General features: G+C 56.7%; 1 protein-coding gene across 1 annotated transcript in view; it reads left to right on the plus strand.

The window, feature by feature from the left end:
- The first annotated feature begins 381 nt into the window (after positions 1–381).
- The window catches only part of LOC136305043 (olfactory receptor 6E1-like), a 42,572-nt gene continuing 26,325 nt past the window's right edge, over positions 382–16,628 (plus strand). Inside the window, 4 exon segments of the mRNA XM_066208446.1 lie at positions 382–413; positions 415–753; positions 755–888; positions 891–1,324. Coding sequence (XP_066064543.1) covers positions 382–413; positions 415–753; positions 755–888; positions 891–1,324 — 939 coding nt within the window.

Raw genomic sequence — 16,628 nt, forward strand, 5'->3', positions numbered from 1 at the left:
GTCCCAAGCTGTGCAGGGCTGAGGTTACGTGGCAGTGATTTGGGGAGGATAAGGGCACCACATTACAGAAAGGGAGGAAGGAAGAAAGGAAGGAGAGAGAGAGAGACAGAGAGAAAGAGAGAAAGGAAAAAAAGGAAGATTAAATAAAAGGGACGGCGGGACTACTCTCCAAGAAACTACTGGGCAAGATAATATTGGGCAAGAAACTAATCCCCAAGAAACTATTGGGCAGGAAACTACTCCTCTAAAAAGTACTGGGCAACAAAGTGTTTGAAGTGCAATCACTGTGCTGTATGGCAAGACTGCAGGAAAAGAAAGAAGCAGAGAAGGAAGGATAGAAATGTTTGTCCAGACTGTGAAATTATCACCCTTGTTTTTGTCATGTTCCTGTCTCAGCACGAAGAACTGGAATTCTGCACCAGAAAATGCAACAGCAGTTACTGAGTTCATCCTAGAGGGTTTCCCAGAGCATGATCCAAGACTGCGGATGTTTTTATCTCAGGTCCTTCTGCTCATGTACCTGACAACAGTGATGGGGAGTGAAACCATCCTTTTCCTCCTGTGTGTGGATCACCACCTGCAAACCCCCATGGACGTTCTCATCTGCAGCCTGGCCTTCCCGGAAATCTGGTTCACATCCTCCACAAGCATCAAATGGTTTGTGATGCTGAGTTCTGGTCAGAACACTCTCTCACTAGGCAGCTGCTTTGCCCAAAACTATTTTTATTTTGCCCTGGGCTGCACAGAGTTCTTCCCTGGTTGTCATGTCCTTTGACCGCTGTGTTGCCATCTGCCACCCTTTGCTCTATGCTGACATCACAAAGCCTCAGCTCTGTGTCCACCTGGGTGTTGCTGCTTGGGTCCTCGGCTTTGTCCTGCTGAGCTACCGCTGCTCTTCCTCTCTGAGCTGTCTTTCTGTGGCTCCAAGATCCCCCATTTCCTCTGGGACAACTCCCCCTTGTTCAAACTGTCCTGCTCTGACACCAGCCTGCTTTGGGAAACAGACTCTGTCTTCTTACCGTGTGTCGTGCTGGGCTCCTTGTGTTTGACTCTGGCATTTGACATCTGCGTCCTTTTCTGTGTTCTGCATCTTCCAGCAGCCTCTGGGAGGAAGAAAGCTTTGGCCACGTGTTCTTCCCATCCCATCACCTTATCCATTGCCCGTGGGAGCTGCATTGCTCTCTGCACGTGTCCTGCAGAAGATGTTTCCTTGAGGACCAACAGAACTGGAGCTCTGCTGAACACAGTCCTGTTCCCATCCCTAAATCCATTCATCTGCAGCCTTGGGAACAAATCTGTGATCCTGGCCCTGAAGAAATCCATTGCCAGGCCAAGAACAAAGCCTTTCCTCTAAGCATGGTGCATTTCTGGAAAGCCATCCCAAGGATCTGGTATCATCTGTTACACAAAACCAGTGCCTGTGTGTGCAGCCTCCAAACACGGCTGCCTCAGGAGATTGATGCTCCTGCTGGGTTGTGTCAGGTTAAGAGAGAAGAGACTCATCTGCACTCCCAGACAGGGCACCAACAATGGCAGCAGGACAAACTCAGTTCATTCTCTGCCCGGGCTGCTCCCGGGCCCATCTCAGGAGAGCCACCAGCTCATTAAGAGCCCATCTCTGGAACAGAGAAGAGCTCAGAGGAACAGTGGCAAGTGACAATCCAAATTACAGCTCCTGAGCGATGGACACCTTGTCCCAGCTCCTTTCCTGGGACAGCCATCAGCCCTGCTTTGAAACCCCAAAGTTTGAAACCCCAAAGTCACCCTCCCAGTAAAGAAAGACTTTCTCCTGTGCAGTCTAAACCCTCCCTGGTACAGCTTTGAACCATTCTCACACGTTCCATCCCAGGATATCAGGGAGAAGAGAAAGGGAAATGCAGGGCAGAGCCAGGGGGGCAGCGAGATGGGAGTGTGCAGCCTGCAGGGACACAGCAGCAGCTGTGGGACAGCGCAGGACAAGCTGTGCTGGACGTGGCCAAGGGCCCGGCAGGGCTGGCAGTGCCCAGGAGAAGCCAAGTCTTGGTGCCCTGGGGCACAGCAGGGTCTGGGCCACCAAGGGCTGGGAGGGGACACCTTGTCCTGAGGCCCTGGGGCCTCCTGGCACAGCCCCAGCAAGGCTGGGCACTGTCACCCCCTTGTCCTGCTCTCAGCATCCCCCCACATCCATCCCAGTGGCCCCAGGGATCTGCTGGGACCAGTCCCTGGGGAGCCTTGGTCAGGAATGGCCCTGGGGGGCTCCTCAGTGCTCCCAGGGACTGCAGGTTTTTCAGAGCACTTTGGGTTTTGCTTTTGCCTGGGAGTCTCTGAGGGGTTTGTGCAATCACGGCCTCCAATTGTCTGCTGTAATTAGTCCCTTGAGATGTTTTGTCACTAACAACACTCAGTGGGGCTCATTAATGCCTCAAGTTACTCAAGAGTCATTAAAGTACTACTTTTTGACACTGAATCACTCTGAGAGGTTTGTGCAGTCATGGCCTCCAATTATCTGCTGTAATTAGTCCCTAGAGAGGCTTTGTACTGACACTCAGTGGAGCTCATTAATGCTCTGAGATACTCAATGTCTTTTAAGGTACTTTGGGTTTTCCTTCCCACACTCCGTCTCTGAGAGGTTTTTGGGCACTCTTGGCCTCCAGTTCTCTCCTCCAAGGAGTCCATGAGGAGCCTGTGTTGGGGATGGACCTCGGTGGGCCCCAGGAATGCTTTGAGACACGTTGGGTTTTTCCTCTGACTTGGACTCCTGGAAAGGTTTGTGCCATCTCCTCTCAGGCCCTGAGGGCTCAGCACCAAATGCACCACGGGGCTCTTTGGGATCAAGCAAGTCCTGACAAACCACGGCTCTGCCTTGATTTCCCTCTGCTCTGGTGCAGTTCATTAGGAAGGTTTTGTACTGCAGTTATGGAGAAAGATTTCAAAGAGCTTCTAAGAAATTCACATTCCTGTTATAAAGGGTGTGTTTTATCACTGTTCTCTTTGGAGCAGAGGTGATTGCAGCATTCTGTGATTGATATTGATCCAGGGCCTCTCCTCCAAAGGCCTGGCCTGGCCAGAGAAGCTGTGCCTTGAGGTCTGACCCAGTGTGGACAACCTTGTTCCACATTCCCCAAGCCCATCCTGCCTGTCCTCACTCACCTGGGACCTGCTTTGCTCAGAGAGCTGCCTGCACTCAGGCAAAAAGGGCTTTTCTATTTTTGAAGCAACGTAAAACTCGTAATTTTCCCCACTGAAAACAGACACACTCCTCAAGTGTGTGCCAGCCCAAGGGGCCACCAAAACCACTCCAGCCCTGCCCTGGGCCGGCTGTGAGGGTGGATCAGCATCCCAACCTGCCCTGGGACACTGCAAGGGGCTGTGGCCACGGACACACTGGGACAAACTGGGGACAATGGCAACACTGTGGGGAAGACTGGGGAATACTGGGGCGTGCTATGGAAGATACTGGGGGGAACTGGAAGGGAATGGGAATGAACTCAGGTGTATTGGGAGGGACTGGGCTGTACTGGTGATGAAATGGGCTGTAAAGGGGGGCACTGAAGGGCCACAGGGGTAGAACTGGGCTGTACTGGGGATGAACTGGGCTGTACTGGGAAGAACTAGAGGGGTTGAATCGGCTGCTCCCGCCTCCGCAAACTCCCATTTGCCGAGGCTCCCGCCCGTCACCGCCAGCACCCAATCAGTGCCAGGAAACCGGGGCCTCGGGGCGGTGTCTGGTGTCGGTGCCACGTTTCGGTTTTGCCTTCAACTCCCGTCATGCACCGCGGCCCAATTGAGCCCCATTGCACCCCGGACTACAATGCCCGTCATGCCCCGCGCTCCACAGAACCCCGCCCCCGTATCCCCCTCCCCCCCATGTGTACCCTACGTTTCCCCCAGACCCTCCAGGATCCCTAAGTGCCCCCTCAGTATTTATTTGGAACCCCCCAAAATCGTCCCCGACTCCCCTGAATGTTCCCAACCCCAGAGATGCCCGTTAGAGCCACTTCTGGGAATTCATCTCCGATCATCCCCCGTGCTCTCAGAGCTCTGCCCAACACAGTCTCGCGCCGAAAATTCCTGCTGTGCCCCGTGTCCTAAAGCGCCCGGTTCGAGCTCCCCAAGTTCCCCCCAATTCCTCCCGAACCGCACACGTTTCCCCCGAGGGCCTCAAGTCGCGACTCGGACGCAGACGTGTCCGCCAAGCGCCTTCCCGGACCCGCCACAGCTCGGCTTTATGCACTTCCGGGACTACAGCTCCCAGCATGCTCCGCGGCGCACACAGAGCCCTATTCCAGCCGTGACTCCGTCTCCCGTCATGCCCCGCGCCCCGCCGACAGCCATTGGAGCCGCGCCTCGAACTCCCGTGATGCTCCGCGGCCCCGTTACACCGTGTTCTACCCGCGCCTACAACTCCCATCATCCCCCGCGCCCCAGAGAGTCCCCTCAGGGCCCCCAAGTGCCCGCCCGGACCCCGAAGGGCCCCAGATTCCCCTCCCTGACCTCCAAGTGCCCACCCGGCTCCCCCAGATGTCCTTCAGACCCCAAATTTTCTTCAGATTCCATCCCCAGGTTTAGAACTGCCCCAAATGTGCCCCAGAAATGTCTCCGTGGACCCCAAAGTGGCCCCTTTTACCCTGTCTGAGAAAACGATAAAGAAGATTACAAAAGGAGTAAAAATAGAACTAATTAGCATAAAGCGGGATAGAATCAATAGCCAGATGTTGTCAATGAATTAATGAAGGGAATTGTGTTACTTAAAACCAATGACCAATAATTTTTTGGGTCGCTAAAAATGTATCAATTTTTTTAAATACATGTAAAACATAGGTTAAAACGTATATAATAATATTTTATATATTTATAAGTATTATTATAATTTCCTTATAATTTTTTTAAAAAAGAAAAATTGCTAATTTACAAAAATTATTTCAGATGTCAGTCCTTGGTGGGTGATTTCAGACACGGTGAGGTTGGGGTGAGGAGCAGGTTGTCCAAACAGGGTCAGCCTGCAAGGGGCTCATTCTCCATGCCCAGACCTCCTAAGGAGACACTCAGCATTAAGATCACTTGGGGAATGTTTCTTTCACCTCTTCAATGGACTGAAAAATAAAAAAAAAATGCAGCCTTGATTAGAAAAACAAATCAGGAGATGCACTTTGAAATCTTCCTCCATAAGAGAACTCCAGACTGGCTCCAAGCAGCTGCACAAGCCCTGGAGACAAAGACAAGTGAAGGAAGAAAAGGAGGTTGTGACTGCTTTCTGGATTTGAATCAGCCCCATGCTGGATTTGGGGCTGAGTCCAGAAGCTCCAGGCACTGAGAGAAGGTTGAAGAAGCTGCTCAAGGAAGCAGAAGCAAAACTCCAAGTCCCTTGGAGCATCCCTGGGCCCCACTGAGGGCAGGGAGTGCCAAAGGCTCCCCAGGGACTGCTGAGAGCAGATCCTTGAGGCCAGGATTGCAGGGAGCCGCAGGCTGTGAGCAGGGAACTGCAATGCTGAGCAAGGCCTGGGCTGGTTGGAGGCAGCAGAAAGGCCAAGCCCTGAGCCCAGGCCTGGCACAGCAGGGCCTGTCCCTCCCGGGTGGCTCGGGGCTGCTTGTGGGGCAGTGGGATGGGAGGGGCAGCGAGGACAAATGGCACAAAGCTGTGTGACACTCCCGATCCTCATGGCACTGCGGGCCAGTGTGACACAGCAGGGCCTCATGGAAACAAGAGGCCGTAATGAGCCTGCGGGGCTGTAACACCCCAGAACACTGAAATAATGGGGGTACCCAAAGGTTCTCTTACTCGAGTTTGGTGCACAAGGAGAAATGCCAACCAGATAGTCTCAGGATGAACAGATGCACAGAATATTCTTATTTGCAAGGAACAGTCAAGGATCATAAGTCCAATTCTGAAGTTAATGGCCCATAGAGGGATGGAACCCTAAACCTCGGTGATATTAGCACCATATTTTAACCAACTGTGCTAAGAGGTCAAAGCAACACACAGCTCTACTGGCAAAATGGAGAAAATCAAGGAACTTGGAAAACCATTTAATGGTTTTATTGTGGAGCAGGCCCAGCTGAGACACCCTGAGAGGAGCCCAGCGCTCCTTGCCCCTCTCCGCAGACACGTCAGCGTTGTCTGCTGTCGGGATGACCCCGGCTGTGTCAGGGGGTGCTGCTACGTGGACACGAGACAGCCGGTCCTGTCCTGCTGGGTGCCAGCAGTGCATCGCAGCAGTCCTGCATCCCCGTCAGGATGCCGGCCAAGAGAGGTCCTGGAAGCTGAGGGAGCCGATTTGAACCTTGCGCGGGTGCCTACAGGTCAAGGCCATGGGCGTTCCCTCAGGATAGAGCAGTCCTGAGAGGTCTCTAGAATTCAAAGAAATCAGCAGACAAATGCATTGTCCACCAAAAGCTCTTTGACTGGCAGGAGGTTAGGGCTCTGCACCCCACCACAAGGCTTCTTTGCCACGTCCAGATTTCAGTGGGTTTCTGTAGGAATTCTATCAAAAATACCTTCCGTCTTTAGACTGCTGAGGTGATTCCATAGGCAGGGGCTTAGAAAGAAACACATTGCGTCAGAATCCTAGACTTGAAGCTAATATCCACCTGCTGGCCAGGAGGAGTCTCAGCGCACCAAAGCAGCTCATCTTCCTCACCCCTTCCCTGCACAGGGCTGATTCTGTAGCCGCCCTTAGGTCTTCCCCAAGGCTATGTCTAAAGCTTTTTGTCAAGTCACTCTCTTGCCAAGTTAGGCTTCCAGGTTTTTCTTATGTTAACTGGTGCTAAGTACTTCTGGATATGTGTGCTAAGTACTCTTTCCTTCTGTCAATTGCCTGTGCTTCCTTACATCAAACAAAGGCCTTGTTTGGTTCCTAAATGTGCCTGATGCTGGCCCAAGTCTTTTGGCACTGCTTGCTCTCCTGTGGCATGCTCCACCTCCCCCGAGAGTAAAGAAGGAGCTGGAGAAGGAGCTTGCCAGGCTGCTCTCCATCCTTTACCAGCAGTCCTGCTTAAGCGGACAAGTCCGAGCTGAGCGCAAATGGAACAGCCGAGCACGGGAAGGGTGGGTGGGAAGGATGATCCAGGAACCGTAGGCCTGGCAGCCTGAGCTTGCTGCCGGGGAAGGCCTTGGAGCACATCCTCCTGAGTGCCATGCCACGGCACGTGCAGGGAACCAGGGGGTGGGAAAGCTCTGCGGAGGGATGGGGACAGCTGTGGGTCTTGGCAGGGTGTCGAGCTGGGGTTGGTGTTGCTGGGCGTGTTGGGGAAGGAGTCGTCTGGAAGAGGAGAGGTCTAGGCTGGAACTGGAGTCACTTTGAAGGCACCACCTGTGGTATGGCACAGCTTTGGTTATGGAGGACAGAAGGAATAGCTGGGACTTTTTCTCTTAGTCATCCTGCTTCTCCTGCAGAGAAGAGGAGGGGAGAGCTGTGCTTTCTTGGCCACTTAGATATCTGTAGCAGGGGCAGGATTAGGCCTTTTGCAATCTACTCCTTTGTTTGGGCTGCTTTTGTAACACTGAATGGACTTTCATTCGTGGAGAGCTTTTATTCCTTAAGAGAATTAGGCTCTTAACATGCCTTCCTAGAAAAATGTTTGAAACCAAAGCAAGGCCTTTATTTTGCCTCTGTGTGGTCTTATGCTTTGTAAAGTGACCTTCAGTGGATGACCTTAAGGCAAATGTGTTGCTGCTTTGAGGTGGGAAGGAAACTTCCAAATCTATCAGGTTCTCAGGCCATTGCTATTAATTTAGGAAGTTTGCAACTTTTTGGAACTACTTGAGTTGAGTAATGGGAAGAAAAGCTTTCCTGAACTGAAGATTCTTAAATGCCAGATCCTTCTCTGCCTCTGCTGTCAGGGTGATTTTGTGCTTCAGGAAATGGCTCCAAGTAGAAAACAATTTCAGCATGGAGTAACAGCTTCTGACAGAGCGCAACAGTTTCCAGCACTTGATCCAGGTGCTCCTGACAACATGCCCTGTAGGAAGGAGCACGGCCTCCAGCGCACATTGGCTTTGGCTGCCCTGTGGCAGAGAAGCGCCCCGGGGCACAGGTCTCTGGGGCAGGAGATGACACCAGCACTGCCAGGGCTCAGGGGGCGGCAGCTCTGCTTGGGCGGGGGCCCCGTCACACCTGCCGGTTTCAGCGCTCCCCTGGCCCCAGGGCTCAGAGCAGCATCCGTGCCCTGGCCCACACGTTCCTCGTCTGCGTCACACCCGCGGGTTTAGGACGGCCAGCGGATGGGGACGTGTCCCAGGGAGGCCGTGCCAGCTTCTGTGCAAGGCCCCGTGGCCTTCCCTCTGCGGCTGCGTCGGCAGCCCTGGGGGCTCCTTCTGCTGCCCTGGGCCCGCAGAGCCGGGCAGCGTTTGTCCACGGTTTGAGCCGCTCCGAAAGATGCTGTCTCAGGGCTGTCTTCGACACTTGGGGTGAGGGATTCCTTCCAACCTGGGCCACCTTGGCTGGGCTGGGGGTGGCCCCAGGGCAGGTGGCAGTGTGTGCATTGGCCCTTTGTGACACAGTGCAGCAGCGGGGTCACCGCGGCATGGAACGGGACAGGGTGTCAGAGGACCCTTTGTGACCCGTGGCGACATAGGTGCTGGCGGTGGCGCAGCCAAGCCACAGTGCTCGGAGCAGGCGACGGGACAGGACGGGATAGAGCGGTGTCGTGAGGAGCCCCCCCAAGGCACACTCATTCCCGTCTGATCCGGAGCTTTTCCGAGGCGTTATTCCTACAGGTGACCTCGAGGCCAGACCACAGGACTTGGTGACCTGTGGCCTACCCGAGGCTTCTCTTTTGCAGGTACCATCGAGGACTTGTTGACTCGGAGCTCTTCTGAGCCACCTCTCTAGAAGGCGCCCTCAACACCACACTCTGGCATGGCGGGCAGATTTCTTGGCCTCTTCAAAGTCTTCAGGGGGGAAAGAAAGCAAGGCCGTGGAGCACAACAGCCTGAAGAGCCAGAGCAGCTCCAGCCAGTGCAGGACGGTGAGTGGCAGAACTGGGCCACAGGGCTGATGGCTGCAGCCAGCTTGGCTCCGTCCTCTCCCACCTGTTGTGGACATGCCCAGGGACAGGACGGAAGAGGGGCTGGGGCTGAAGCTGGCAGTGCCCAATCTCCATCCCCTGGGGCATCCTGGGGCAGTCCCAGCCTGGGGAGGACAGGGCTGGGCTGTGTTCTCCGGCCTCTCCCGCAGCCTCTCAGCTCTGCCTGCTCTTGCTCTTTGCCAGATGCAGCCACGGACGGCACACAAGAGCACAGGCCTGCCAGTGGCCGCTTCCGCAGGACACTGAAGGTACCTGCAGCCCTCCCCACCTGGGCTGGGCCTGCTGTCACTGCTCGGCTGAGCACCACGCTTGGAGCGTTCCATGGAACATCCCTGGCTTTGTTCCCCTGCAGATGTTCCCGAAATTCCTGCGCATTCGGCGTAGGAACACCAGCAGCACTGCAACTGCAGGTACAGCCAAGCTAAACTCCAGGCTGACCAGCTGCCAGGAAGAGCCTGATGTCAGCACAAATTTGACTGCACACTCAGAAAATTTTGTCACTGCAGTGAATGATCTCCGGGCGAAGGCTGTCGTCATGGAAATGACCGAGGGCACGACCATCACAGACACTGCCACCAGAATGACTCAAGGCCTCCCAAATACTGACAGCACCCCCACTCCCACCATGACTCATGCTCCCACCGTGGATTTTTTCAAGGAGCGTTCTGTTTCTCCTCAGCAGCGGGTAAGCAGCCTGGGGCCAGGGCTGGAGGCCTCCCAGGATTGTGTGTCCCCTCATGCCACTGGGTCCTCTCAGCCTCTGAAGCCATTAGAGTACTGTGGGAAGGGAAGCTGGAGAAGTTGCTCCCTTAGACAGTGCTCCAAGTCTTCCCCATGCCTCCTCCAGGTACCAGCCATTGTTAGGAATATTCACCAGAGACTAGCATCCCATGCTACTGTGGATGCCGGGATGCAAACTGACATTGTGAGGCTGGCTGAAGAACACCCAGCGGACGTGGTGCTGACCCTCCTGCGCTGTGCCCCAACATGTGACAGGTATGGGCTCACCTGCCTTGAGAGCTCAGGGCTCACCGACCTTTAGGGCCGTGGCCCTGCACGGCCTGTGCAATGGGCCCTGCCAGACAGGCAGACAGGTCCAGGACCCTCAGGCCCCTCTGTTTCCCGAGCCTGCTGCCATGCTCCCTCCCTGCCCTTCAGGGCACCGGGGCTCTGTCCCCTGGCCCCCAGACCCGCACAGGGCATGGTAGTGTGGCTGAGATGTCCCTCTGACAAAGAGCTCTGATCCCACAGAGCTGCTGCCATGATGTGGAGAACCATAGGCTCATCGAGTTCCACAGTGGAGAAGGTGCTGCCAACACTCCTCAGTGTGATGGAGGACTGGCCTCTGTCTCGCATGTTCACCTCTGATGGGGACAACGAGGACGTCTTTGCTCTGGCTGTGAGTTCCTGGGCATTTGCTCACCCCCAGGTCGCCTCTCCAGCAGCTCTCCATCCTCTCCCTGCCTCAGGCCCTGGGCTGAAACCTGGGCCAAGGGCAGGCTCAGGGGGCACCAGGCCTGCTGCTCCCCCTGCGTCTCCCCGGGGGCCCTGCCACATGGACACCTCAGCACTGAGCGCTCTCCTCGGCAACTTCTTTTGCAGGCAACTCTGGTGGTGTGGGTGATTGTCCAGGTGCCTGAGTGCCATGAGGCACTGATCCTTTATTCCTCTCGCCTGTTTGTGGCTCTGCTTTTCCATGTTGTCATCACCACACAGCAGATGCCACCACAGGAAGTCGATCGCTTCTGGAGAGCATGCCGAGAGGAACACCGCCTTCCCAGCGACCCCAACAGGTCTCCGCCCTCCTGTCCTTCCCATGTCCTTGTGGCCAGTGCCAGTGCTCCCAGTGTGACCCAGGCTTTGCTCTGCACACAGGTTTGCAGTGCAGGCCATGAAGTCCCTGCTCTGCCGGCTGGAGTGTGACAATGAGGTGATCGCTGTGGAGTCCAAGCATGGCTGGGACACGCTGCCCTGTGCTGACACCCAGCACTATGCTATGGCTCTGCTGGCCAGGTGAGACCCCCTTCTCCCTGTTCTCCCTGGAATTTGTGCCCTGTGCCCGGGCTGCCCCACACAGTCCCTGTGGTTGTGGGCCAGAGGGCCTCGTCACTTTAGGGATGGCCGAGCAGACTGGAAAAGGCTGGGAGAGGAGGGTGCACAGGAGTGGCCGCCTCCCAAAGCACCCACGTCCCCTGCAGGGATGCTGGGGAAAGACTGCACCTCTATGAGTCAGTCCTGAGAAAAGTGTGCTCCCCCACCTCAGGCTCTTTGTTCCTTTTTGCCCCTGACAGGGAGATGCGCCATGTCTCAATCCCTTTGTCTTCCTGCATTGCAACCCACTTGCTCCGGCTGCTCAGCATTGAGAAGCCAGGCTGCGATCTGCCTCTCCTGGCATTCCTTGTGGAGGTGAGCCTGAAGGCCAGCGCGGCCTCGCTGAGCTGCCTCCCAGCTCTCTTCCCTCTTGCAGCCGCATCCCTGGCCTGGTATGGCACCAGGGCCCTGTGCTGCTGCCTGGGGCTGGCCTTGTGCACTTCTGGGCTCCTGCCAGCCGGGCCCTGTGCCACTGCCCTCTGCCTTTCAGGTCCTGGAGTGCCTGGACTTTACTAAATGTGGTGGCTGGGTCCTGATAGTCGTGTCGAGTTACCTGCGGATCGAGTGCAGGCAGAGGTGTCGCCTGGCGCTCAGAGGCCTCCTGGTGCTCAGCAAGGATCCCCTGATGGTGAGAAAGGGGCAGCACCTGAAGCTGCACTGGGGAGAGCAGCCCCATGGGCTGGCTGGGCTTCAGGAGCTGAGGCAGCTGCTCCCAGCTCTCCTGCCTCAGCTGCCCGAGTGCTTTGGGACAGGCCTTTGGTCTCTGGGCCCTGCGGCAGCAGGCTGGGCTTGCAGTGCCAGGGCGCTGTCGCTGGTGCAGCTGTTGACGGCTTCACAGCGCAGCCTTGTGTTCCACACAGGCCAGAAAAATGTGCTGTCTGTCTCAAAGCTTTGTGGATCTGCTGGGCGATGAAGATGGCGTGGTGGTTGCCCTGACCCTCCGTGTGCTTACTGATATGCTGAAGAATGAAGACATCCTGATATCCAGCACCACCGCCCCAAAGCTGGCTGAGGCACTCCTGGCGCTCTTTAACAATGTAAGGTTCGGCAACTCAAGCCACAGGCATTGGGTGCTGCCCAGAAACTTTGCGCTGTCTGCATTTTCAGGCCTTTGCCTAGGTGGGCCTGGAGTAATTGGTGTAATCGGTGCTTAGGTTTTTTCCTTTCCTCTAGGAAAATAGCTTCATGCAACTGCTCTCCATTGACCTCTTCCGTAAGGTGATGGAGGTGGTAGTGGATGAGGGAAAAGAACCCCTGAAGACAATTGTCAACAAGAGCCTGCACCTCCTTTTAATCTACTGCCGTGATGAGAACCGGCGTGTGGCAAATGTGAGGTTTTGGGCATCCCTGGGAGGGGGCTCAGCCACCTCCTGCCCTGGTGCCACACAGACTGCGTCCTCCTCCAGGCCTTGGCACAGGGATGCGGGTCCTTGTGCCCTGGGCTGTGGTGCCATCTCTGCATCTCTGCTGCTCTTCAGGCCTCTCGGGAAACCCTGCATTGTGCGGCCAAGTTCCTGGAGAGGAGGGATCTGGAGGAGCTACCGACCAAGGAAGATCTGTTGAATATCGATGAGTGTAAGGTAAGGATGGCTTGGAGAAGTGCCAGCCTCAGCCTGGAGAAGATCCGTGGCCGCGGGGCTGGCAGCCGTGGCCCCTGCCCAGCGCTGCACCCAGGGGCTCCGGCCTGCGCCCCACACGCCGCTCCCTTCCCTGGGCCCCGCGGGCTCTTCTCCAGGCTCCTGCGGCCCCGAGCCGGGTGCCCGTGGAGTCCCGGCCCAGCGGGGCTGCGGGGCGGGGCGGCAGCGCCGCTCCCCGGGCAGCAGCCGGCCCTCTGCCCCCTCCAGAGCCCGGCACCAGCGGCTGCTGGCCGGGCCTCAGGGCCGTGCGGGCAGGGGAGGCCGGGGCTGGGCGCGGCCAGAGCCCGGCCCAGGGGCTGAGCCCGCGCCAACCCTTCCCTCCTGTCGCTCTCTCCAGCTGGCAGACGACAGGAGCCGAGCGGCCGAGCACCTGCAGAACCCACAGGAGTCCCTGCGAGAGGCGGCCATGGGGTTCATCGGTGAGCCACGAGCCCGGGGTCCCTCCCTGGCCCGCCGCAGCTCGGCCCCGGCCCCGGCTGCTGTCCCGGCTGCAGCGGCATCCGGGCCCGGCGCCGTGGAGCCCCGCCTGCCCTCGGGGCTGCTGCCGCCTTCTGGCAGCCGTGCCCTGGGGCGGCAGCAGGCAGCAAGGGCCCGGGCTGAGCCCTGCCGGGGCAGGAGGCCGTGTGGCCACAGGGCTGGCAGCGGCGCTGGCAGGGAGCCGTGCCGCTGGGGCCGTGACACGCTCTGTGTTCACAGGCATGGCCGTGCGGTTGATGAGGATGTAGCAGGGAGAGCTCCAGCTCATCGCCAGGGGTGAGTGAGGGCAGCGGGTTGTCAGCGGCTCTCTCTGGCAGGGGAAGCTGCACTGCCTGGGCCGAGAGCTGCAGTCCCCGGCTGTGGAGGGCTTTGCTCCTTGTGTGGACGAGGGCTGGAGAGGGCACAACACACAGAGATTTCAGGGGCACGTGGGGGATTCGTGGCAAGCACCTTCTGGCTGATCCCAATGTCTCCTGCTTCCTTCTGGGTGGGATGGCCCTGGCAGGAAGATCTCCTAGGGTTCCCACAGATCCCGGCTCTGACCATGGCTCTGTTCTTCTCTCTTCCAGCCCTTCAAACACAGAGGCATGACAACAGCCCGTCACGCACTAAGCTGGAAAATGAAGCCCGGTTTCCCCAAAAAGCTCAACAACTGGGGACGTCTTCTGAAACCAGTGAACCAGTGTCCCAAGAACACACCGGGAGACACTGAAGAGGACACCATCTCTCAGTGCTGCTGGAGCTCCACGCACAGCTGAGGCTGAGCACAATTCCCATGGCTTCAGACCTTTCCCTGTTTGTAGTTAGCTCCCTCCCTCCAGCCCTCAGACCCTGCCCATGCCCTTTTTTTCCCTCCACTCTCCAACCCTTTTGACAGCTCCTTCCCTCCCAGCCCTCAAACCCTGCCCATCCCCCCTTATTCCCTCCCAGCTCATCCCTTCGACTTTCATTAATAAACACTTTGGCTTCTTCACTTTACCTGCGTCTCTGTGGAGCTGAAGCGGCGTAAAAACCTGAGCCCTGGAACACACAGGCCCCTGCTGCCGTCCTCTTGCGCGCTGTCTTTTGTGCAGAGACACAGAGGAGCGAGGCCGCGTCAGGCTGGAAAGATGCCTGTGCTGAAGGTCCAGTTCCACAACACTGTGGAGTTTAAGGTCCAACTGAGCAGCCTGAAGCTCCTGGATTCAGGAAGAGCCAACCTGAGTATGCTCTGAACCCAGCTGTGAGGGATTCCATGGCAAGCATCTACAGAGGGCAAAGGAGCTTGGAATGCTGAAAGCTTTCAAGAATAGCTTCCTGAAAGCACAGCAGTGCTCCATCCTTGCACAGGGTCAGGGAGAGGGCAGAAGCAGAGACCATCAGGCCTTAACAGGGAGCTTTGGGTGTGCCTAAGGGCAAGTGAAGCAGCAGCAGCACGGTGGCCGAGACTCGGACGTGTGACCGAGCCAATGACCCGAGCGCCATCAGGCAGTGCCGGGATCCTGGCTGCGGTTCTGGTCCCCAGAGCTGAGGAATCGCAGCCCCTGCCTCAGAGCCTGTCAGAAAGCCAAGCAAGTGAGAGCAGATGGAGGGCAGCCTTCCAGTCTCTCCTGGGCATGGCCACAAAGCAGCCCCTGCTTCTCCTTCCTCTGCCTGTGTTTGGGGTGTGCTGATGGCAGCGCCAGCCAGGCTGTGCTCTGTGTTCCAAAGGCTGTGGAGAGCGGGCATGAAAAGTGCTGTGTGCACAGTGGAGAGTCCTGGAAGGTGCTGGCAGGAGCGTCCTGCGGGAATAGGGCTCTGGTCTCTGGTCGGGAAGAGCCTGGTTTTGCTGCTGTGAGCGCAGGCAGGCGTCGAGGCAGGTGAAGAGGCAGCGGGCAGCTTGTGTTTGTAGAGGGTCTGGGGCTGCATGTGCGAACCTCCACCTGGAATCACACTGGGGGAAATCCCAGCTAGAGCTGGAGCGCCTGTCCAGAAAGGATCAGAAGGAATTCAGCCTTGCCAGGGTTTCTTAAGAGTGTGTTGGTGTTCCCCAGGAAAGGTACACATTTGGGGAAACGCCTCTGGGGGAAAGGGGCTTGCTGCGGAAGGAAAGCGCTTTCCTAGGAGCTCCCGGTGCTGTCGGAGCAACTGTCCCCCTTTGGCTCTCTGTGGTCCTTTCAGTCCTTGAGGCCTGTTGCACTTGGCAGATGGACAAGGGAAGGGAGAAGGCTGTGAAGAGCGGGTTTGGAATCCACCTGGACCTGCGGAGACCAAGGCCAACACCTGCAGCAGGGTGTGTTCCCCCCCTTTGGACACAGGTGTGAGCAGGAGCATCACTGTCCAGATGCCAGCCCCAAAGCTGTCTTTGAGAGCTGTGAATTCAAAGGCCTTCACGCACACACCTCTCACATCTTACCTGTCTGCTGTGTTTCAACTCTTGGCAATATGCATTTGCCTCTTGCTTGCTGGAAGCTGCTGCGGCCCAGAGGGTCCGCACCGAGCTGGGCTGTGTGGGCCAGGCGGCACGGAGAGTCTTGGCTGATCTTGGGGTGTCCGTGGCCTCAGAAAAGGCTTGGAAGGTTTGCCTCCCAAGGCGCCCTGCTCACTGGCTCTCCCTGTGCATCTTGGAGAGAACAAGGCAGGCATTTCTGGCAGCTGGGCATTAGCAGGCCTTCAAATGGGGGCGTGTTGAGGAGCAGGCCCAGCTGAGACACCCTGAGAGGAGCCCAGCGCTCCTTGCCCCTCTCCGCACACACGTGAGCCTTGTCTGCTGTCGGGATGACCCCGGCTGTGTCAGGGGGTGCTGCTACGTGGACACGAGACAGCCGGTCCTGTCCTGCTGGGTGCCAGCAGTGCCTCGCAGCAGTCCTGCATCCCCGTCAGGATGCCGGCCAAGAGAGGTCCTGGAAGCTGAGGGAGCTGATTTGAAGCTTGCGCGGGTGCCTACAGGTCAAGGCCAAGGGCATTCTCTCAGGATAGAGCAGTCCTGAGAGGTCTCTAGAATTCAAAGAAATCAGCAGACAAATGCATTGTCCACCAAAAGCTCTTTGATTGGCAGGAGGTTAGGGCTCTGCACCCCACCACAAGGCTTCTTTGCCACGTCCAAATTGCAGTGGGTTTCTGTAGGAATTCTATCAAAAATACCTTCCGTCTTTAGACTGCTGAGATGATTCCATAGGCAGGGGCTTAGAAAGAAACACATTGCATCAGAATCCTAGACTTGAAGCTAATGTCCACCTGCTGGCCAGGAGGAGTCTCAGCGCACCAAAGCAGCTCATCTTCCTCACCCCTTCCCTGCACAGGGCTGATTCTGTAGCCGCCCTTAGGTCTTCCCCAAGGCTATGTCTAAAGCTTTTTCTCAAGTCACTCTCTTGCCAAGTTAGGCTTCCAGGTTTTTCTTATGTTAACTGGTGCTAAGTACTTCTGGATATCTGTGCTAAGTACTCTTTCCTTCTGTCA

Source organism: Chamaea fasciata, unplaced genomic scaffold, assembly GCF_029207755.1.
Source record: "Chamaea fasciata isolate MVZ Bird 193981 ecotype frontalis unplaced genomic scaffold, bChaFas1.0.hap1 SCAF_251, whole genome shotgun sequence".
In the NCBI taxonomy this organism is placed as follows: Eukaryota; Metazoa; Chordata; class Aves; order Passeriformes; family Sylviidae; genus Chamaea; species Chamaea fasciata.